The 23,631-nt window shown below is 49.8% G+C and overlaps 1 protein-coding gene across 3 annotated transcripts in view; it reads left to right on the top strand.

Annotated features, from left to right (window-relative positions):
- Positions 1-23,631, top strand: part of DEK (DEK proto-oncogene) — a 344,099-nt gene that overhangs the window by 256,779 nt on the left and 63,689 nt on the right. For all 3 annotated transcript variants that reach the window (XM_078687983.1, XM_078687984.1, XM_078687985.1), the window contains exon 9: positions 4,409-4,572. In XM_078687983.1, the coding sequence (XP_078544109.1) occupies positions 4,409-4,572 (164 nt within the window). The remainder of the gene's footprint in view (positions 1-4,408; positions 4,573-23,631) is intronic.

Raw genomic sequence — 23,631 nt, 5'->3', positions numbered from 1 at the left:
CCAGTTCAAACCTAACGGAGTGGCGCTCCGCACCAACCCTTCTTTCCTACCTAAAGTGCCTACAGATTTTCTAAATGAGCCTATGTTCCTAAGAACTTTCTTTCCGGACCCAAGGTCTCCGGCGGAGCAGCGCTTGCATTCTTTGGACATCAAAAGATGCCTTAAATTTTACATTGCCAGAACTGCCTCCTTCCGCAAGTCCGATCAACTGTTCATTGCTTACGGACGACCGCGTAAGGGGCATCCAGTTCCAAACCTACGATTGCCCGTTGGCTTTCTTCAGCCATTACCTTCTGTCATCTACAAGCTGGGAAACCATTGCAGTCTTCAGTGAGGGCTCATTCTACGAGGGCGATAGTCTTCATCCACCACCTTGTAGGCTGGGGTGCCACTTCATCAGATCTGCCGTGCAGCGACATGGTCCAGCAGGCACACCTTCACCAAACACTGTTTGGATGCCATCAATGAAGCGGATACCGCAGTGGGACAGGCAGTGCTTCGTCAACTTTTTCAATAAGGTGAGCCTCTGTTCCCCCCTCCTTGGTGTTTTTGCTGTGATTGCTACTGATGTTTTACATGACTGTATTATTATTACTGTCTTGGCTTTTTCCATATGTACCTGGTATTCTCAGCTCTCGGAGGTTACTGCTTTCTATTCTATTCAAGCATGTGAATCTATGAAAGACACCCCTAATACTGGAGAAGAACAATTGTTACTTACCTGTAAACAGGTGGTTCTCCAGTATTGGTGTCTTTCATAGATTCACATGCGACCCACCCTCCTCCCCTCGGAGGCTCTCTTCTCCTCATGCACTCTTGGTCACTTTGGTGCTACGAAAATCTGAGGGCTTGAGCTTCTGAGGAGAAGGTTCTAGAGGGTGCTGGCGCCTGATTGGCTGTAATTTGGACTAACATAATGACTCTAACGTGTTACAAGTAGTTTTTTCTCTTTACCATGCATTCCTATGTAGGAATTATTTTGGAGGTTTTTAGTTGTATTTCCTCTTTTATTATGTATTATGTTTCATATTCGTGTGTGTGTGTGTGTGTGTGTGTGTGTGTGTATGTATATATGTGTATATATATATATATATATATATATATATATATATACACACACACACATACACACACACACATATATGAATATGAAACATAATACATAATAAAAGAGGAAATACAACTGAAAACCTCAAATGATTCCTACATAGGAATGCATGGTAAAGAGAAAAAACTACTTGTAACACGTTTGGCTGTAATTTGGACTAACATAATGACACTAACGTGTTACAAGTAGTTTTTTCTCTTTACCATGCATTCCTATGTAGGAATTATTTTGGAGGTTTTCAGTTGTATTTCCTCTTTTATTATGTATTATGTTTCATATTCGTGTGTGTGTGTGTGTGTGTGTGTGTATATATATATATATATATATATATATATATATATATATATATATATATACACATACACACACACACATATATGAATATGAAACATAATACATAATAAAAGAGGAAATACAACTGAAAACCTCAAATGATTCCTACATAGGAATGCATGGTAAAGAGAAAAAACTACTTGTAACACGTTAGTGTCATTATGTTAGTCCAAATTACAGCCAATCGGGCGCCAGCACCCTCTAGAACCTTCTCCTCAGAAGCTCAAGCCCTCAGATTTTCGTAGCACCAAAGTGACCAAGAGTGCATGAGGAGAAGAGAGCCTCCGAGGGGAGGAGGGTGGGTCGCGTGTGAATCTATGAAAGACACCAATACTGGAGAACCACCTGTTTACAGGCAAGTAACAATTGTTCATACAGAGGGAGGGAGGGATACAGAGGGAGGGAGGGATACAGATAAACAGAGGGAAGGAGAGCGACCCCCCCCCCCCCCCAAAGAACCACCCTTGGGTAGTTTGGGCTCGCTATGCTAAGTTCGCTCGCTACACTGCCTTACTGTGTCCCAAAATGATGCATCTCCAAAATGTGTGTCCCCAACATAAAAAGTTTGGAAAGCTGTGCCCTAAGGGCTGCCGCATGTATTGTCCCACCCTAAGGGACTCCTCCCCTAACTCATGCAGACTGCATGTCTTGGTGCAGACAAAAGCACAACATGGCACCCACAGATATTGCATGCAGTATGTCACCCCTACAGCAGGCTTTACAGCCCTAGGTAGGGTGCACTATGCTACGTTTGTGGACATATCTGCATGAGCACATATGCTTCTATGCTGGACACTTCCATTACGTGCAGGTGACCAGGGAAGCCATTTTAAGTATATGTGCTGGACATAGGTGAAAAAGAGTTCCCTGGCTATATGATGGCTTCACTGAAACTAAAGATGCTTGGTATCAAACATCTTGTATTAAGAACCCACACTGATTCCAGTTATGGATGTATGAATACATGCACCTAGAGGGCACCTTAGGTATTCAGGGAGCACCTCTATCAACTACTAGTGTGCTGGCTGCTTGGTCTTGACCAGCCTGCCACCACAGGGGTGAGTGCCAAAACTCAGAGGTCAGGAACAAAGCCTCCTCTGGCATAGGTCGATTACAACCCCTTCCGGCATGACGACCTGTACATTTGCATCCCAATGGTCCCAGAGACGGCCCGGACCATACTCTGACTATTGCCGATAGGAGAGGTGGAGCGAAGTTCACTGTTGTGGTTTTGACACAACTGACAGAGCCGATCGTTTTTTCGACTGTGTTCTTGAGGCGCCACGCCTGGTTGAGAACTGGCTTTTCTGGAGTTGTAAAATTCTTTTACAGACACGCCCTTTGATTGTCTTTGGTCACAAGGCGAATTCTGTGCTGGAGTGCTTCAGGGCAGGTACTTAGGCCATTCTATGACCCACACGTCACCCTCTGCCTTTCATGGCTATGGAGGGGCTTCCAGCTGCCCCAATTCCCTCACCCACCCCACTTGCCTACCGGTCACTAAGCTGCGCATGTTCCCCAGCATCTGCTTGCTGAGGGTGTGGTACCCAGACCTTGTGGGTCAGGCAGCCTGTGATCTGGCAGGCCCCCATTCCTAGTCCACGCAACACTCCTCCCTCCACACTATCTTCAGACAGGTGGGTTTTGCAAATCGTACCAAGGGGCTACTACCTCATCTGAATAGTTGTCTTATCAGGGCTCTGACTATTACCCTTTCTTGTGGCTGTTACATCTGCCTGTAGAGTAAGTGAGCTGCAGGCCTTGTCATCTATGCCGCCTTATCAGTCTATCCTGACAAACTGGTTCTTCACTCAGGGAGCTCTTTTCTACAGAAGGTGGCTACTGCATTCCACATGGGCAAATCCATCACTTTGCCTACCCTTTTATGTTCTTCCTTATCCTCTAAATAAAATGAGTGACTCCACCATTTGGACCTAAAGAGCTTTGTAGTTCTACCCTGACCGCACACGAGAGTTCCTAGGTGGACAACCAAATCTTTGTAGGGTATGTTGATGCAAAGAAAGGCCGGGCTGTGCAGAAGCGGATCATCACTAGATGGAATGTGCTCTGCATTACAATCTGCTACGCATTGGCCAAGAATTAACCTCCAGAAGGTTTGCAAGCTCATCCCTCCAGAGCTAATGCTGCGACTACTGCGTTTGCTTGCAAAGTGTCCTGGACATCTGCAAGGCAGCAACATGGGCTTTCCTGCACAGGTTCACCAAAGATTACTGTCTGGACAGTCCGGTCTATAGTGATTGTCAATTTGCCCATTTGGTCCTGTGGGATTTTTTAGTTTGAAATTGGTCCGCAGACCCACCACCAGGTATGGTATTGCTTGGGTATCTTCAAACGTAAGGAATCTGCAGCTAGAAGTCTCTATCAAATGAACAAATTACTTGTGTTAAGTAACATCTTAACTGGTAGAGACTATAGCTGCAGATTCCTCCCTGAGCCACCCATTCTGCAAACTGATTTCTAGGGACGTGGTTGATGGCTTTCAGGGCCTTAGTTTTCCACACCAGTAGTCAGTGTTCTTCATGGCTCCATGCTTCTGGCATGGAAAGTTTTGAAAACTTGATGCCAGCGTGCCTAGGTTATGCCTCAACAGGTGCCGCGGACGACTGACAACACACTCAGAGTTGAAAGACACCCCCTACTGACTTGCAGAGGTACTGCTCACAAATCTTCCAGATCCAATCTCGTTCCCGGGATACTCGAAGGTAAGGAATCTGTGGGAAATTAACTTGTTCTTTAAGCGCTATAAACCTGCTAAGTATTTAGAGCTCCAGTTTAGCTTGTCACCAGCACTTCATGTAATAGAAGATACCCAATGTCTGCCTGTTCCGCGAACTGATTTAGTAGTGAACCTCTACATTTTCTTAGCCAGCATTAGAACACGGTAGTATGACTTTAGGATGCTTCAAGATTCCCGGAACTGCTGACATTGTTTTTCATTTTTAATAGAAGAAATTCCAGAGTCTGAAAGTGAGTCTGACAGTTCAGATGATGAACCTCTTATCAAAAAGGTGAAGAAGCCACCTACAGACGATGATATAAAAGCTACTGTAAAAAAGTTATTGGCTGATGCAAATTTGGAAGAAGTCACAATGAAGCAGATTTGTAAGAAGGTAAGCCACACCTTAAACCAGTTTCTCAAATGATACAACAGTCTTTGTAAAGTCAACTTTGCATGCTTTTGTTCCCCATTGAAATACCAGCATTTGTAAAGCGCAACAGCCACCTCCGGAGAGTTGTCCCGGCTCGGGGGTCCTCAGGAAGATTAAGCAAGCTATTGCCCAGAGTCGCATGGTGCTGGGCTAACCTGCCGCCTGTGTCTCGGACCGAACCGTGAACCCTGTGGTCCGGAGTCAGGCACCCTGGCCGCTGCGTCACACCTCTTCCACAATTGGTCACCCATATTCTTATGTCCTTCCTATTTTCATCCTTATTTACAGGCTCAGGACCAGGATTGACAGGACATCGAGGCAGAAAATCCGGAGGAGGCTGTGGAGATATACCCCTCGAGGCCTTCGCCACCAGATGACATTGGGGCCTAGTATGAGGTCGTCAAGAAGGCTGCTTCAGCTAATGGAGTCGAATTGGAGGAGGAGAAGGCTATGGCAGATTTCCTGTTGGAAATCTTGCTCCCCGCACAGACAAAAAGACACTTCCTGCCCATGCTGAAGAGTATTATAGCACAGGGCAAAGAGGCGTTCAGAGAACCAGCTACCTGCAGGTCAGTCATGCAAAGGACGGAGAAAAAGTACACGTTCTCCTCCCAGGACCCCCCTTACATCCAGGGGACAGTCAGCAGACTCAATTATAGCCGCAACGGCCAGAAGAAGGGCCAACGTCCCAACATCTGGGCCACCACCTGACAAGGAAAGCAGGAGGATGGACCTAACAGGCAGAAAAATTTAGAGAAACGCAGCAATGCACTGGAGAATGGCAAACTCCAACGCCCTTCTCAACAGGCACCAGTACCAGCATTGGGACGAGATGAACCAATTGCTCAAGCACCTCCCAGAGGAACACCAGCAGAGAGCCGCTCACCTCGTGGAAGAGGGGAAAAGCATTGCAAACTCGTGCCTGAAGACAGCCTTGGACGGGGTCAGAAACATCCAGCAGGCTTATGGCTATAGGAATCACAGAGAGAAGGCAAGCCTGGCTCAGGATCTCGGGCTTAAAGACGGAGGTTCAAAACAACATCCTGAACACCCCTTTCAATGGAGAAACACTGTTCGGAGCCCCAGTTGATGAGAAACTCACCCAACTGAAGAAAGACGAGACTGCAAGGTCCATGTGGGCCCTGCAATTCAGGGGGATGAGAAGAGGCACTCCTACGTGGAGGCTGAACAGAAGGGGTGGAAACCAGCAAGGACAACCACACCAGGCGTTCCACCAGGGTCAACAGAGTGACAACCAAGGTCACCAGGACCAGCAGAAGCAAAACTGGAACTACCAGAACAGGGGCCAGTCCTTTCGCGGGAGAGGAAACTGACGGGGCCAGAGAAGGAGAGGCGGTGAACCCCCCTCTAAGTGACTTCACACAGGAAAAGGTGCACACCCACTTTAACCCTCCGAGGGAAGAGCACGGAAAAGCAAAGAGGATAGGGCTACACGGACAAGACACGAAAGAACATGTAACACCAGTAGGAGGCAGGCTGAGATTTTTCCTCCGAGAGTGGAGGAAAATAACCACAGACAAGTGGACACCATCATACAGTTCGGATACTGCATAGAGTTGGAAAAGAGACCACAAAAAAAGAAAGCCAAAGAAAAGAGAGCACTCTGCAAGGGAGCTGCAATTGCTCCAAGAGGCAGCTCAAGAACTCCTCCTCAAAGTGGCCATCGAACCGGTCCCATTCAAAGAACGGAACAGGGGAGTGTACTCCAACTACTTCCTGGTGCCAAAAGTGGACGAAAGCCTAAGACCCATCCTGTATCTACGGTTCCTAAACAAATATGTAAAGACTCAAAAATTCAAGATGACGTCCCAACAAGAGGTCATCCCACAGATAAAGGTCGGGGACTTCTTGTCCACCATAAACCTCAAAGATGCGTACCTGAACATCCCCATGAACAGGCAGCACAAGCACATGTTAATATTCACAGTAAACGAGGATCACTACCAATTCACAACCCTGGCATTCGGTCTAAAGTCCGCACCAAGGGTATTCACCAAATGCCTCGCAGCAGTGGCCGCATATCTGCGAAGAGAGGGGATATACGTGTACCCTTACCTCGACTGGCTCGTAAAGGCAAGCTCTTACAGGACATGCAAAGATCATGAAGAACAGGTCACAAGAACGCTTGCAAGCCTGGGATTCTCCATACACTGGGGAAAATGCTTGATGGAACCGGAGCAAGTGAAGATCTTCCTGGGAGCTCAAATCGACACCGTCCAATGCAGGGTGTTACCCAGCGAGAAGAGGACTCAGCCTACTGAGGGAGGAACGTCACTACCAGAAGGGGTGAGCTCTGACAGTGAGGACAGTGAGCAAGATCTTGGGAATGATGGCATCATGCATACACCTGGTCCCCAATGTATGCCTGCAGATGAGACCACTCCAAGAGTGGCTGCAACAGCAATGGTCACAAGCTACAGAAAGTTGGGAGGATCTAGTGGTTGTAACGCACAACGTGCAGGAAGAAATAAAGTGGTGGGCCAAAGAAAGGATAACAATAGGGAAACCACTAACGCCACCGGACCCAACAGTGACCATCACCACAGACGCATCTCAGAAGTGATGGGGCGCACACATGAACAAGCTCAGAGTGAGGGGTCTATGGAGCCATGGGGATGTGGTCAAACACATCAATTACCTGGAGCTGAAAACAGTGTTGCTTGCCCTCAAGGCCTTTCAGAAACAACTGTACAACCAGAAGGTGCTGATACAGACAGACAACACCACAACGATGTTTTACATCAACAAGCAGGGGGAACACAATCATTCCCTCTGTCAAGCTTGGCACAGGAGATCTGGAGATGGGCAATACCACTGAAAATAGACCTGCTAGCCATACACCTGCCAGGGAAGGACAATGTAGAAGCAGATTGGCTCAGCAGTCAAACTTCATCATCCCACGAGTGGGAACTCAACATACAGGAAACAGACTATTAAGGAGGTGGGGCACTCCGACAATAGACCGGTTTGCAACATGCCAGATTGCAAAATGCCAGTACTTTGCATCCAGACAACCAGAGGCACTATCCCAAGGGAATGCCCTATGGATAAGCTCGTCAAAAACATTTGCCTACGCTTTTCCCCCGATACCACTGATTCCCAGGGTTCTCAACAAATGCATGACTAGCAACATGGCGCTCATCCTGGTGGCACCTCAGTGGGCCAGGCAGACCTGGTACTCGCAGATAATGGAGATGGCACAGGGTCCACCTGTGAGAAGTTGGCCTGATGTGCAGTGTTCACTATTCTAGTGATCACTATATATCAGTCCAAACAACCCTTATTGATTGGTTGTAAGTCAACCTTATAGACCAGCTATCCTAGTAGCATGGATACGAGCAGTCTAAGGCTAAGACTCTAGAGGGCGTGTTAAGCCAGCTGTTTTACCATCACATTACCCCTTGAACACCCAGTGAAAGGACACTACACAAGTGTTATGAAAATAAACAGTGTATTTATTAGAATCACAACAACCCTGTACTCTTTATGAGGACAGGGTGCTAAGCACACAACAAAACTCTTACGAAAATACTTAAGTTAGCACGGTATACACAAATGCCCGAGGGGCACGAAAAACCATATACTTTAAAAGTGGAATGCGAAATTACTAGCAGGTAAGTACAGTACTAATAGGCTTTGGAATCGCTAGGACTTGACTATGGAATCGTTAGATTACTTCTAGGAGGCCTAGGGGACTCGGGTGCAGAGTGTGCACTCTCACGCGGGATGCGGGACAAAGTCTATGGTAGCTAGTAACGCTAAAGTTAGTGTTCACGGGCGAACCCGACCTGGTAGGGAGAAAACGACAGTGGATCCTGACCCTTGGATAGTGAGGCTATGCTGGGGCACCGAAATGCCGAAGTTACCTAGCCCAGGGGCTGCAGCTGCATAGGTCTCAAAAGACGTCAGGAATCCTCGTTGCCGGACCAGGAGCCTGGAAGAAAAGATGCTGGCAGGCGACCAGTGAAGATAGTTCGAAGTGATCCAAGCCTGGATCTGGAAGATGGAGGACACCTGAAAGCAGAGGGGACCAAGTTCGTGACTACTAGCCAGTAGTCAGTGGGCACCAGGAGGGCACCGGATGGTAGTCACCTCGACTAGGTGAGTGGGCGACGCTGGCTCTGCAGATCTCACGGACCAGGAGGCGTTGTCGGCGACCAGGATGGAGAGGCGAGCTGTCCCACGATGGATGAAGCTGTCGGCGTCGAAGAACCCAGAATTGGGCAACAAAGCCTTGGCTAATTCAAGCCCACGCGGTGGACTCAAAATGGCGTCTTGAGTGGACCAGGAGGGTCCGGGGTGCTCATCTTCTGGAAGGGAGCAAGGGCCAGTCTGGAGCAACCAGACCAGCAGCAGTGATGTCGTCGGGCGTCGTTCAGAAGGCCACAAGCCAGCGGGCTAGTAGCCAAACAACGCGGTGAGCAGCAAAAAGCAGAAGGGCCCCACGCCGATCGTGGAGATGCTGGGGGGCTGATCTTCGGTGCTGGAGCTGCTCAGGGTCGGGGCTTCTCGGACCCCAAAGCACTCACCAGGAAATTACTCGGCGGGCTTGCTGTGCAGAAGTCGTGCAGTCTTGGCAATAGTCGGTCACTTGAGGTCTCGTCGCACTCACGGTTCTCAGCTTGGCTGTAGAGGTGAGTAGAGGTCGGAGGTGCCAGGGAAGCCGGGTCTTGTCGAGCTGGGCAGTCGGATTCCGGAGGAAGGACTTACAGCAGACCGCAGTGTTCTTGCGATGGTGCCTGCGGATGCAGGGTGACTACTCCTTAGTCACAAGGGAGAATCTTGAAGAAGGAAATCTTGAAGTCCTTTCGCAGAAAGTCGTATCTTGATTCCAAAGATGATCTAATTTGGAAGGGGGCCTGCTCCTACCTTTATCTGGGAAAAGGGGGCTGGCACGCGACTAAGTCCTGCCCTATTGGTGGGACCAGGAGGGGGGTGGTTACACCCACTTCCTTGGCGGGCTTTTCCCCAGCTCAGGGTCTGGAGTGTCCCTGGAACTGGTTCAAGCCGGCCTATGCATAGTGAGCACCGGGGTGCCACTTGCAGTCACCTTCCTCTGAAGCCCTGCCTACCTAGGATACACAAAATCCTGTCTGGGACGGTGCTGGCACCGCCCCTGGCAGGAAACCCTTTGTCCTTATCTCCTGCTCTGGGAGGACTCCCAGCAGCAGGAGGGCAGACTTGTGTCTCGGTGGCAGCATCCATTTTGTGGAGCTGAGGCTCTGTTTGACTTTAACCGGGGTTAGGGGTTACATACATGTCGTGTCCCTCTAGAAGGGTGGAATGCTAACCCCGTCGCCAGAATTGGCGAGGGGTTAGTATTCCAATTCGTATGACACCTTACTCGACATGTTTTGATAAAGCGATACCAGAGTTGGCATATAACCGCGAGGATTATAATGCACTTAAGAGTATATGGTATGCGATATCATGGAAACGGCTAAGGGATAGATCCCGAAAGCCGCAGACAGGCTCAGCTCATGCCAGAGCACCATCTCACACGATTCCAAGCACTCTGCCTTCAGGATTGTTAAGGCCTGCCATAGGAGTGACTGATAGGAGATCTGTGTGTCCATTTTTAGGGTTAGATATAGGTATACTATATCTAAAGCAAAGGGTGATTACCCCACCTTGCCCCAGCTGTCAAGCAGCCAGTTGTGTCAGATTTGGATGGCCAGCCAGGGGTGGCATAATACATGCTGTAGGCCCTGGGTACACCTATGCCCTGGGTACCTAAGGTACACTGTACAGGGACTGGTAAGGTGACTCCGTATCCAATTTAGATATGTACCTAAGGTACATGGAATCCATTTTACAGAGAGCAGTAGGCCTGGGGTCCTGAATAGCAGGGCCCCAGGTCAACTAAGTCAGAAAACCAGCAAAACACCAGGCAAAAAGTTGGGGGCAACCATAGTCAGGGATCTACCTTCCTACACCACCCCACAAGTTCCCAAAAAGAAAAGACCTCCATGGAAAAGGGAGAAGTTCTACACCCAGAGCCGGAGGGCCTCAGCCTATCAGCTTGGCTCCTGAGGACTTAGAGTTCGCAGATCTGAAACTACCAGAGAGCACCCTACGGGTGCTGCGAGAGGCAAGGAGGCCCAGCACATGCAAGTGCTATGGGGAAAAATGGAAAAGAATCACTCAATGGTGTTGCAAGAAAAAACTCCAGAGAAAGCTGACCAAGGAATCAACGGTGCTAAGATGCCTCACGCACCTAATAAGAGCCAAGCTAAGCTCATCCTCGCTGAGGGTACACCTGGCAGCGATTGTGGCATACACAAGAGGAGAAACCGGGAGAAGCTTCTTTACATCTCAAGTAGTAAACAGATTTGTGGAAGGGGCTAAGAATAGCGCCACCAAAAAGGATGCCGCCTCCGGCTTGGAACCTGAATGTGGTACTGACGGAGCTCATGAAAGCACCTTTCGAACCCATCCACAAGGCATCACTGCAAATGCTGACAATGAAAACGGCCTTTCTGGTAGCAATCACCTCGCTACGTAGGGTGAGCGAACTACAGGCACTAACACTGCAGGAACCCTACATCCAGATACAGTGACAGGGTCGTGATGAGAACAGACCCGCACTTCATGCCAAAGGTGGTGTCAAGGTTCCACATGAATCAGAGTATTCAGATTTCTAGCTTCTTCCAGAACCCCACGACAAGCGCTGAGAGGGCGCTCCACACTCTGGACGCAAGAAGGGCAGTGATGCACTACATTGAAAGGACGAAGGAACACAGGAAGACAAAACAGTTCTTCGTATCCTTCGCAAACAGTTACATGGGTAGACCAGTGACTAAGAACACCATAGCTCGATGGATCGCACAAACTATACAATTCTGCCACAAGCAAGCGGGGCAGGAGCTAACAGGAGGGGCACAGGCCCACTCGACCAGGAAGAAAGGAGCAACAATTGCCTTTCTGGCCAACACACCAATTCAGGACATAAGCCTGGCGGCAACATGGGCTTCAGTGCACACGTTCACTAAGCACTATTGTGTGGATGTACATATGAACAAGGAAGCACAAGTAGGACAAAGAGTGCTTCAACATATATTCAACAACCAACGCTCATCTTCCACCCAGCCGCCACAAAAGTAACAAAACCGCTACAAAATCTATGCACAGCATAGTGAATCCAGAAAGATTCACGCTGCAAAACTAATAGTTTATTACCTGTCTGTGTAGTTTTGCAGCTTGAAGATCTTTCTGGATTCACTAGCGAACCCACCCGCCTCCGCCAGAAAGATGAGGCTGGAGACGAAGGTGGAAACACACAGAAAAGAAAGCAAGTTGAAGCTTACAAGATAGTGAAAAGAATTAAGTTGAAAAAGGATTAACAAACATAGCCATGGATTCACTACAAACACCGAAAAGAAAAAAGACAGAAAAAAGAATCAGAAGATGGTGCCCAAGGGTGGGAGCTTCCGCCGGAAGCATGCCGATGTCACCGAAGGTACACCAAATGGTGGGACGTCAACGCCCACCTGGGCTACGAAAAAAAGAGAAAAAAGACTATGATTCCGGACCCAACCACGAGATTGCGGAATATGCACAGCATAGTGAATCCAGACAGATCTTCAAGCTGCAAAACTACACCGACAGGTAAACTATTCGTTCTGTTTGCCTAAGGACCATGTTCCCAAGACTTGCCCTCATTGCCAGTCCCTATCCAAAAGAACTTTAAAAGGCAGAGAAAGGATCCTTCTTTATGGGTTGGCAGAAAAGGCATCTTCCAGAGGCAGGTCAACTGTGAGGAAGGGCTCTAAGAGGGCGAGATCAACGTCCAGAAGCAAAGTCCCTTGCTCTTCTGCTTCAGCGTCTGGCTCTGCGCTGAAAAAACTACCACTGGTGGGTCATTTGTCCAAGAAAAGGCCATCAACTGTAGGCTCTCAGTCGAACACCGTCATTCAGGTACATCTCCGTTCAGTCGACGTTGCAGAATCGTGATCCTCCGCCATCGTCAACCCGGTGACGATCGGCGTCATGGAGCAGAAGCTCTCCGCCTTCGTCAACTCTGCATCGAAGTAGAAGCCCTCTGCCATCGTCAATCTGGCAACGATCGGTGTTGAGGAGCAGAACTCCCCCGCTGTCATCAGCTCGACGTAGAGGGTGGGTACCCCTCTGCCGTTGTCAGTCCATGGATGTCAAGGGGCAGGAGTCCGCCGGCAACGATCAGCGCCTAGGATTGGAAGCCCTCCCCCGTTGTCTTGGCTACAATCTGCGTCGAAAGAAGAGCCCTCCGCCGTCCACACGGTGACGATCCGCGTCGAGGAGAGGAACCCCTCCGCCGTCTGTTTGACGTTGAGACAAAGGGATACTCCGGCGTAGTCTGCCAGGCATTCGATGTCTAGGAACAGAGTCTGCGTCGATACCAGTTGCAACACCAGGCCGGAAATCGACTTCGCGAAGGAGATCCAGGTCGACGTCGAAGAGCTCCATCACACTCACGCCCGATGACTAGGCCCACATCTGTGAGGTCTGGAGAAGGCTCTGTGGTTCTAGTGACCGAATCAGCATCACAACACTCATCTCACTCCCGGAGACACCCTTCAGCGGAGCATTCACCATCTGCCTCGCCAGAAAGGCACCTGGACAGACCACGTTCTAGCTCTCCTTCACATCACCGGGAGGCTTCCCCTGCTGTCCATTCGTCACAGAGATGGCTCTTTCCCCTCCATCACTGGAGTAAAGATACAGGTGCATCCCGATGGAAGAAAGAATATACCAGGTTATCTCTGCAAAGATTGGTGCAGGAAGTGGATAGATTGCCCTCGCCCAGTTGTGGTGAACGTGCAGGCAGGTCACGGGAGCGCAGACCTAGTTCCCGTCACAAAAGGTTATCTACTTGGTCTGCCTCTTCCACCAGATCCTCCAAGAGGGACTTTTCACCTACTCTATCGGATAACCCTTTGTCAAGAGTATCACCGATAGATGACATTAACACATCATGATGTGCTTCAGAGAGGGGCTCAGAAGCTAAACATCGAAAAGTCTACTCTGGTGGCAACAACAGTTATTTTTGAGACTACATCGGAGCAGCATTTTGTCCGTTGCTTCTTCTAGTTCCCGGTCTTCTGGAACCAGTGGACATTTTCCTCACACCAGCTACGATTAAAAAGGATTCAAAAGAAATACAAACCTGCAGCAACAGACCCTGTGTCCTTAAATCCGATCTACCTGTGGATTCTGTTAGAACTGCGGCAGCGAGGAAAACTCATGCTGTAGCTGAGTGTTCGTCCGTCCCGCCGGATAAATGTAAATATGTGTCTTGTAAAGCGCACTGGTGCCCTGAGGCGTCGTGGCGCTGGGGAACCCGTCCTGGCTATCCCTGTGTGATGGTCCCTACTGGGTATCTCCAAGGTGGAACCAGGCATCCCCGGCAAATGTGGGGGGCCGTTGTAGAGATGAGGCAAGCTAATGCCCAGAGTTGCAGAGTGTGATCCTTGGTTAGAGTTGGCACTGAGGCGAGAATTATCGAGTCCGCTGACCCTGGTCCACAACCCTGCCGCGTCAGGAATTGAACCCTGGTCCCGGGCCGTTCTCTGCTTCCGGGTCTGCCGCCTCCAACCAGTGAGCCACACCACTCCACGAAAGTAGGTGCCAGGACTCTTGGGGACGAAAGGTTTGCGGGTCCGCAGCATCATCGCTCAAAGTCTCTAGTGCAGCAGCCTTTGTAGGTCGCTACGAAAGGGCCTTATAGGACTCCTTGGGCCGTTTCAAGGAAAAATTGCCAAAGGAAGATCAAAGAGATTTTGAGGAGGTCATTAAGGAAGGGTCGCTTGTTGCCAACCAAGTGACTAGCACAGCGGCGAATAGTGCCATGCTTTCTGTGCACTAATATGCTCATGGGATTTGAGCCAGGAGGTCCTCCTGGTTGAGACTAACAGCTCTCAAGCCAGATGCTGAACAGAGGATCCTGAATCTCCCTTTTTCCAGCTCCTCCCTGTTTGGCACCCATACGGATGAGGAAATGGTAGGATGAAAGGTGAACTCGATACCCTCGAAGCAGTTGGATTGAAGAAGAAAAGTTTAAACGACGAAACAGACCCAACCAATGCAAGGGCTACCAACAGAGGTTTCAAACTCCTCCATGGTCCCAGAACAAAAACCAGGACAAATCGCAGTATCAAGGCCGTAAGTCCAACGGAGGTAGAGGAGAGCACCAGCAACAGTCCTCTAACACTGCCAGGTCGGAAGGAAAACAATAAGCAGGAGCTTCCTCTGGCGCCGTTGCCCACTCCAGTGGGAGGAAGTGCGTCACATCTGGAAGAGTGGTGCAGCATAACAAGATTGTTGGGTGCTCAGTATACTGCACAATGGATACTCACTATGTTTTTGTGTACCTCCAAAGGACATTCCTCGGAGAAGACCTCGTCCTCACCAGTTAAAAGTTGCTTCGGTAGGAAATGTTAACCCTTCTGCGAAAAATGGCCTAGAAGAGGTTCCTTCCGCACAGCGAGGGAACTGAGTTTACTCCAGGTACTTTCTTTGCCCAAAAGAGATCAAGAGCACAAATGCAGACCTATCCTGGACCTTCGCTTGCTAAACAAAGTCATCGTGAAGGAAAAGTTTTGCATGTTGGCCCTTCATCAAATATGTCCACATCTATAAGCAGGAGATTAGATGTGTTCAGTGGACCGCCAAGATGCTTACTTCCATATACCCATCATTCCATGTCATTGCAAATACCTTCGATTCGTGGTCTGCAGAGTCTGCTCCGCAGGCTAAGGCTTCACGTGAACATGGAGAAATCGGTTCACCGGCCCACCCAGACAATCCATTATTTGGGCTCAACTCAGGATTCAAACAAAGGAAAAGCGTTTCCTTTGGAGGAGAGACTTTCTTCGATCCAACATAAGTGCAAAACTCTACTCCAGACAGATCGCTCAACAGTCCGGCAAGTGGCATCTCTGCTAGGATCAATGGCCTCTTGCATATTTCACATTCCCAACTCCAGGCTGAGAATGAGACCGTTGCAGCAAGATCTAGAGGACAAGTGGGACCAAGCAACTGGTCACTGGAAGGACCGAATTGTGCGCTCTCAAGCAGCAAAGTTGTCCATCATATGGTGGACTCAACCGCAGAACCTATTGGTGGGAGTCCGTTTCCATCAACCAGTACCAGTGCAGTCATTAACAGATGCAACTTTGCAGGGCTGGTGGTCCACCAAAGAGCAGTCCTCCAATATAAACATTTTTGAGCTACGAGCAGTTCATCTTCCTCTGAAAGCTTTTTGGCCTTCGATCATGTCCAACTCTCTCCTGATCCAAACAGACAACACGACCACCATGTATTATCTAAACAAACAGGGTGGTACGCGCTCTCGCCCTCTGTCCCTGGAGGCTCAAGCCTGGCACTGGCTTCTGACTCTGAACTTCTCCATCGTGGCAGTGCACCTTCCAGGGGAGCAAAATGTGCGAGCAGACGCGCTCAGTCGGCACTTCGAAGCTCAGCCAGACTGGGTGCTACATGAAGAGGTGGTGGCAGATATTTTCCAACAGTGGGGTCATCCGTCAATAGATTTATTTGCAGACGACCAAAACAAACAAGCATTTACAATGCAATGGTTTCGCCTTTGGAAAAGTTAGAGCAGCGCAGCTATGCAGTTTAAATTCCCTTTATTGGTATGTCCGTGTGCTACATACAGCACCTGGTTACACTAGTGTGCTAGGTCCTTTAACGGTAAAATACACTCAATCTAATCACCCTACAAATGGGGTGCCAAATAGCACAGCTGAACGCCTTGCGCCAATATACTGTGTGATTCTTGACAAAAAAAATCACATAATCTCCCTGGGCCTAAAAAACATGCCTCCTCCCCTCTATTATATAATCCAAGGGCTCCAACTGCCGTGGCCAAGTTTGTGCTTCTTAAAACTGCACAAAAGTGCCTTTAGGGTTCAGAGAGGGGCAGTGCGCAGGGGCAGTGGGCAGATTGTAGGCCTCATGCGTGGGCAGTGTGCGGGGAGTGGGGAGTTTTAAGGGTCACTCATAGGAAGTGTTTAGGGGCAGTAAGGCGTTTTTAGGGTCGGCTCAGGGTGGCAGCTAGCTACAGTAAGGTGTTATTAGGGCCCAGGGATGGATAGGGTATGGCTTACCAATGTGTATTTTAGTGTAATTAAACCACAATCATTAAATAACATTTTATGAAGCAGCCGGGCTCGTAGTAGTAAACACCACATAGAATCACACCGTCCGTAGTGCAAACCTACAACGAAGCGCCAAGAGGCGCTGGGACACGCGCTGGGCGCATTGAGGACTCCTGGTCGCTGAATACCATTCCTAGATTAGCGTAATCTAGCGCCTAGACGCCCAATCCGTCTGGATTGTGTCATTGTAAGGATCTCATTACATAATCCAGAGCACCTCACCGAGTAACCACCTCGATGATATTCAATGTATCGACATTGGAAGGATGAACAGCTAAGCCACGGCTCGGCTGGGTGCTTTATCTGACATAACCTCAAGGCACTGGAATTATGCATCGGAGGGGGGCACATTATGCAGCAGGGTTGACTGAAATGAGGCAAGAAAAGGCAAATGGTGCAGCGTCATGCAACGCATTTGCTGATAGCATGACATCATTTTGTCATTTTTACCCTCGTTAAAACTGTCTGGGAACAATAGTCTGCAGCTCGTCTTAACACACAAACACAGCAACAAGCCTCAAAGGAGAGAAGACAACCTTACGAGGGGCTTCCACTGCCCGCCATCAGTTGTCACTGCGACTTTAGTAACGTTTGAAGTGTGTGAAATAGAAACGGATTTGTTTTTTGTTCGAATCATGCCATGGTGGAGCAGAGGACGAATTATGCAGCAAATGCAGCGCTTCCATAATGTGCGGAAAACGTCGCAGCCGCACAATGGCACAGCTCCAGTGCACTGCAGGACGTGTGTTTGTGTGACTGTTTGCCTATTGGTGCAGATGTGTAGGCATCCTGCAATCTTCGCCCGTGTGCACCTGTGTGGGGTGTCGGTGTGTCTGTGTGTTTCTGTCCTCTGTGACTCTGTGTGCACCTGTCTGTCTCTGAGTAGTCGGACGCGTCTGCCCCCCTGTGTCTGTCTGTTTGCATGTGTGACTGTCGTTTGAGGAGTTGTGCATGGCTATCTGTTGTCTGTGTGCCTCTTTGTATGTTTGTGTTTGAGTGTGTCGTACTTCAGTAGTTGAACGTGGGTATTGTATGTGTGAGTTTGTGTGTGTGCCTATTTGTGCATTTGTGTTTGTGTGTCTGTCTTTGTGCACAGTTGTGTGTCTCTTTGTGTGTCTGCCTTTGCATAGATGAATGTGTGTGCTCGTGTTTGTGTCTCCTTGCCGTCTGTGTGTGTGTACTGTGTCTATGTGTGTGCTTGTGTGTGACTGTTTGTCTGTCCGTGGCTCTCGCAGTGAAGTGTGGCAGGGTCGGGGCAGTGCCTACAGGGCAGAGTCCTGGTATCCCCCTCCCCCCGGGGTCTCCCGATCTAAATACTCTATCTGTACTACCCTGAGTGACCGCCACACTTTTCTGAACCCGCTGCCCGTTTCACGGAGGCGGATGGCAACCGATTTCCTAATCCAGGCCCTCAGCTCCGTACTCTTACCCCGGCGGCCAACTTGGTGAAGCGTAGAAAGGGAGGAGGGAAGGAGCCCCGGCCACGAACAGAGCTATACAGCAAGCCGTAAAGCGAGAGGAAGTGCTGTAAGGCCGTGAAATACGCTTGACATAGAAATAAAACTACAATTTGGCGGTGGCTACTGGACAAAGACAAGCATTTACACACGGGCTCAGGGAGAGAAATAAAACTACAATTTGGCGGCGGCTACTGGACAAAGACAAGCATTTACACACGGGCTCAGGGAGGGGGGACAGGCTCACGTGGGTGGTGAGATCTGCACGGTTCTAACGTCTTCCGCTGATCCTTACCTGATCGCTGCTGCCCTCCTCCTTGCTGGCGGTACGGATTTGCGGTGGGGGCGGGCACCACAATGTGCCCCGCGCCCCCTCCGCTCCACCCTCGTCAGGCTCCTCTCCGGTCTCCCTCCAGGCATGGGAGACCGGCAACACCGGCAAAGGCTTCCCCCAGGCAGGGGGAAGCGGCAAACAGCAAGGCTTCCCTTTCCCTCCCCCGGGCTGCGGGTGCGGGACTTCCGGCCGGCCGCGAAGGGATTGGCCGGCCGGCCAGGTACTTCCGGGTCGCCGCGGGCAGCGCGGCGGCCCTCGCTAGGCAGGCAGGCGGGCAGAAATCGCGAGGTGGGCACTCGCTGGGGGCGGGAGAGGACACGGACGGCGGGAGGGGGCGGGAGAGGACACGAACGGCGGGAGAGGACACGGACGGCGGGAGGGGGCGGGAGAGGACACGGACGGCGGGAGGGGGCGGGAGAGGACACGAACGGCGGGAGAGGACACGGACGGCGGGAGGGGGCGGGAGAGGACACGGACGGCGGGAAACGTGCACAGGACAGCAAGGGGGGCGGAAAGGCACACGGAGGGGGCGGGAATGGACAGCGCATCTGAATTCACTTTCAGTGAAAGGGGAGGGAACGGGAAAAAACGTAACTCCGCCCTGGGAAAAAATCTCCGGAACGCCCCCGAATCTGGTCCAGCCTTGATGGACAGATCCGGCACTCAATGGCTAGCCTCCATTTATGGAGCTAACCAATGAGAGCCGGGGGACGTTCCAGGAGTCCTTATTGACGACATAGGATTTCACCTGCGCTGAAGAGCTGCGCAGAGCGCAGCCTTCGGCAGGCGAAACCCAAAAATGCCACACCTTCGCATCCAGGTTCCACTGTCCAGGGGAATGCACTTTTGATGGATTGGTCAGCGACCATTGCATACGCCTGTCCTCCTCTGCCTCTGATCCCGAAGGTGGTGTCCAACTTCATCAGATCCAACATTAAGATGATTCTGATAGCCCCAGACTGGCTGCGTCAGTGGTGGTACCCGGACCTTCTGCAGTTGTCAGTACTCTCCCACAAGAGACTGCCGTACAGAGCGGACCTGCTGACCAAGATAAATGGGAGGATTCTCCATCCCAATCTTCCTTCACTGAGCTTGGCAGCATGGCTCCTGAGGTCCTGCAATATGGACACTTTAATCTAATGCAGGACTGCATGCACATCCTGAAAGAGGCTGAGACCTTACACAAGAGCGTCGTATGCTTTTAAGTGGAAGAGATTCTACCTATGGTGTGATAAGAATAATTTTGATCCTACAAAGGGGCAGGAGGAAGTAATTCTTCCTTACCTCCTTTATTTAGCCAAAGCTGGTTTAAAATATTCCTCAATCAGGGTTCACTTGTCCGCCATTACGGCGTACAGAAAGTCTCCCAACCAACCTTCTTTTTTCCAATTGCAGGTGGTTAATGATTTCCTACAGGGGTTGAAGAAAGTGTATCCCCGGTTCAAACTTCTTCTCCTCCTTGGGAATTGAATCTGGTGCTGTCTAGATTGATGGGTCCTCCCTTTGAGCCCATTCATAAAGCCACATTGCACGCTGACTTTATTGCCACCAGGAATGCGGTCTTCCATGTCAGGTGCTGCAGAGTAAATGCGATCCAAGCGCTTTGCGCTTAAGAGCCATATACTGTTTCACCACAACAGGGTAGTGTTAAGGGCTCACCCTGCTTTTTTTGCCAAAGGTTGTATCTGATTTTCATATTAATCAACCTCCCTACGGTCCTTTTTTTTTTTTTTTTTTTTTTCCCAATCCCTCAACTCCATCGGAGCGGTGTCCACACTCCTTTGACCTTTAAGAGTGCTCAAATTCTATTTGGAGGGGACGTAGGGTATAAGTAAATCGGATCAATTGTTCTTGAATTATGGTGCAATGAGAACAGGCTTTCAGCCTCCAAGGGATTCATTTCAAGATGGATAGTGTCGTGTATAAAATTGGCCTACCAGTTGGCAAATAAACCATTTTTGTTGTCTCCTAAAGAATACTCCACTAGGGGAAAGGCAGCCACAATAGCTTTCTTGCATGATGTTACAATGGCAGAGATTTAGAAGGCAGCAACCTGGAGATCGGTTCACACTTTCACAAGACATTGTCTAGGATCCGATTCCAGGGCGGATACTCAAGTAGGCCAGGCCTCCTTGAGGAATCTATTCGGATAGTAAGATGTCCGTCCGAGCTTAGTTATCTGAGCTCGTTTGTTAATTTGCTGTTCTTTTTCCTTTGCCCGCAGGGGGATGAGGTGAGGCTGGCTATTCTATTCCAGTGCTTATGACTATTGATGAGGATCCCCTGAAAGAGAAGGATTAGTTACTTACCTGTAATCCTAGTTCTCTTCCAGTGGCATCCTCATCAGTCATAAGCAACCTTACCAGGCAAAGGGTTATTGTATTTTTAAAGGTAATGTTGTGAGAAAGTGGCTTTATATATACACTGTACCAGAATAAGGTACCGTGTGTAACAAGTCCACAACCCCAGAGGTATAACAGAGGTTAAAGCCTGGAGTGACCTTACTCTCTAAAGTGGTAGCTTGGGCAAGCATTTAAGGCAGTACCAGTTGGGCGAGCAGTAAGGCAGTACCAGAGGACAGTGTAAAGCATTTGTTGTACACACTCAGTCAGCAAAAGGTTTCACACACTCGAATACTGAACTCCAGGCCAATTGTTTCTATATCCAAGATAGTTTTATTTCTAGAACCAACAGGTATCAAAATATACTATTCTCAATATGAGAGGTCTCCGATGAGTACTTTGCAGAAAGGCAAACTTTGTAAACACAATAGGAACAGGGGTTGCAGTAGGCAACACAATTCTACACACAATTTAGCATTGAGCTCAATGGATTTTCTTATATAAACACAGTTGATTACTTTGTAGATTACTTTGGTAGTTCCAGGACTGGCTCCTAGATTCAGTCCTGGAATCTAAGCTGAAAACAGTTTAGTAAAAATGTTTTAGTGATTTTTCAGGAATATAAAGCTATTTTAAAAGTTAACACAAACTTTTCAACAGAAATCTGGCAATGTTACCAATGGGAGAAAATTCAGGTAAAGTACAATCTCGTTACTTTAGTAATCCAGTGCTGGGCTCCTGGGTCCAGCACTGGGGTCTCAACTTAAAACAGGCAAGTCATTTCGTTTCAGTATTTCGTATGATTTTTTTAAAGAATATTTCAAGTTTTCAAAAGGAGACACTTGGAAGAAATTTCATAGAAAAGCAGACAATGGATTCCTATGGAGAAAAGTCAGGTTACTAGTAAACCCGGTAAGGATTACTTTTGCAGTTCAGTACTGGGCTACAAGGTACAGTACTAGCTTCTCTTCTGATCACAGGTGAGTACTTCGGAATTTGGTTGATTTTATATGAATATTTTAAGTTTCCAAAACTTCACACTTGGATTTTTCGAGTCAAACCAGTCCATGTTATCCAATGGCAGGTAAGTGAGTTACCGGTTTCCTGGTGAGTGCTCGACTGGTGAAGTTGTGGTTCTGGTATAGACTCAGGGGTCCCCCAGGGTCAGGTAGGTGCAGTTGGTTCACCCTCAACGGCGCAGGGGCGGCTGGGTGCAGAGGTAGTTAGGCCCAATGTTATCCAATGAGGGACAGGGGGCCTGCAGTTGGTGGCTGCTGGCTAGCAGGCCACGTGGCTGTGGGAGATGGGCTCCTGGTCACTTGCTCGGGGCAAAGGGGGAGGCAGGATAGGGCACAGGTGGCACAGCCAGCGGTACTCGGGCGGCTGGCTGCAGGGTGCTTTTGAGCCATAGGACGCTCCATGTTTTCCAATGGGAAAGGTAAAAAGGGAACCAAGGTTGCAGACTCGGGGCGAGACTCTCCAGGGGCGACCAGCACTTCGAGAGGTACGTTGTGATCTTGGAGCACTGGTAGGTACCCCCAAAGGGAGGCACAGGGGTGTCTTTGGGTGTCGGAAAAGCTTACCCTCGGCTGCTCGCGGTTGGGGTGTCCCCTGGTTCTGAGTCTGCAGGCGTCGTCTGGTTAGTCGAGGAGGGTCTTTGGGCACTGTACTTTGGGTCCCAGTCGCCGGGGGGACGCCATCGTGGTCTTGGATCACTCTGGCATGGGCCGGGCTCGGCGGGTGCAGAGTGGGCTGGTCCGGAGCTTCCTGGCTGGCACCAGAGGGGTTGTTGCAGAGCCTCTGCTGGTGGGAGCACCAGTCTTTAAGAGGGTCAAGGCAGGAAGGGCCTCTGGGTGTCCCAAGGTTGCTGTCCGCAGGAGTCACTGGGATTTAGGCAGGAGCAGGTTCCAGGATCGTCAGTTGTCCTGTTAGCAGCTGCGCGGCAGGCCTTCTTCCTCTTGGTCTTCTTTTCTTATCCAGATCTGCCGAACGAAGGTTCAGGGAGCCCCTTAATACTGAATTTAGGGGCGTTACAGGTAAGTCAAGGGCAGGGACCAATAGGTCCCTGTCCTGGGGGTGGGTACTAGGTCCTGTGGGAGGGGCCAGGAGCTTAGCTGTGATGGGGCAGGGCTCCCCATCTTCAAGATGGCTGGAGCCCGGGGTCGTGCATCACCTAGTCTCCCCCCACCTGAGGGGTGGGGTTGGCAAATGCTGGCAAACCCCCCTACAGCAAATGGTCTGGGGAAGCTCAGAGGCGGCATGCTTTTGAAACTTCCCCCTGCCCATCCTGGGGGAGGAGCCCTAGCACCTCGCCCAGGATGTGCATTGTTGCAGGCCCAGGAGAGCGGGGGATCTCCACCAAGGGGTCCAGCAACATGTCTGCTGTGTGGCAGCCTCTGCAGCCACTTGGCCCTGACGTGGATCGTAGGTTAGGTTTTCTGGGGCATCTCGAAGATGCCCTCTGGTGCATTTTACATTAAATCCCACACTGGCATCAGTGCGGGTTTAATGTGCTGAGAAGTTTGGTACCAAACCGTCAGTCTTCAGTGTAGCCATTATGGTGCTGTGGAGTTCGTAATGACAACCTCCCAGCAACATATACTCTTAATGGCATCACTGCACTTACAGTGCTCAGGAATGGCCATGGATACTGCAAGGGCACAGGGCTCATGCACCTGTGCCCACACCTCTGGCATAGGGCACAGAGCTAG

The sequence above is a fragment of the Lissotriton helveticus genome, chromosome 4_1 (assembly GCF_964261635.1).
Source record: "Lissotriton helveticus chromosome 4_1, aLisHel1.1, whole genome shotgun sequence".
NCBI lineage: Eukaryota > Metazoa > Chordata > Amphibia > Caudata > Salamandridae > Lissotriton > Lissotriton helveticus.
Note: the sequence above shows the minus strand (reverse complement) of the source record. Positions and strands in the feature narration are given on the sequence as shown.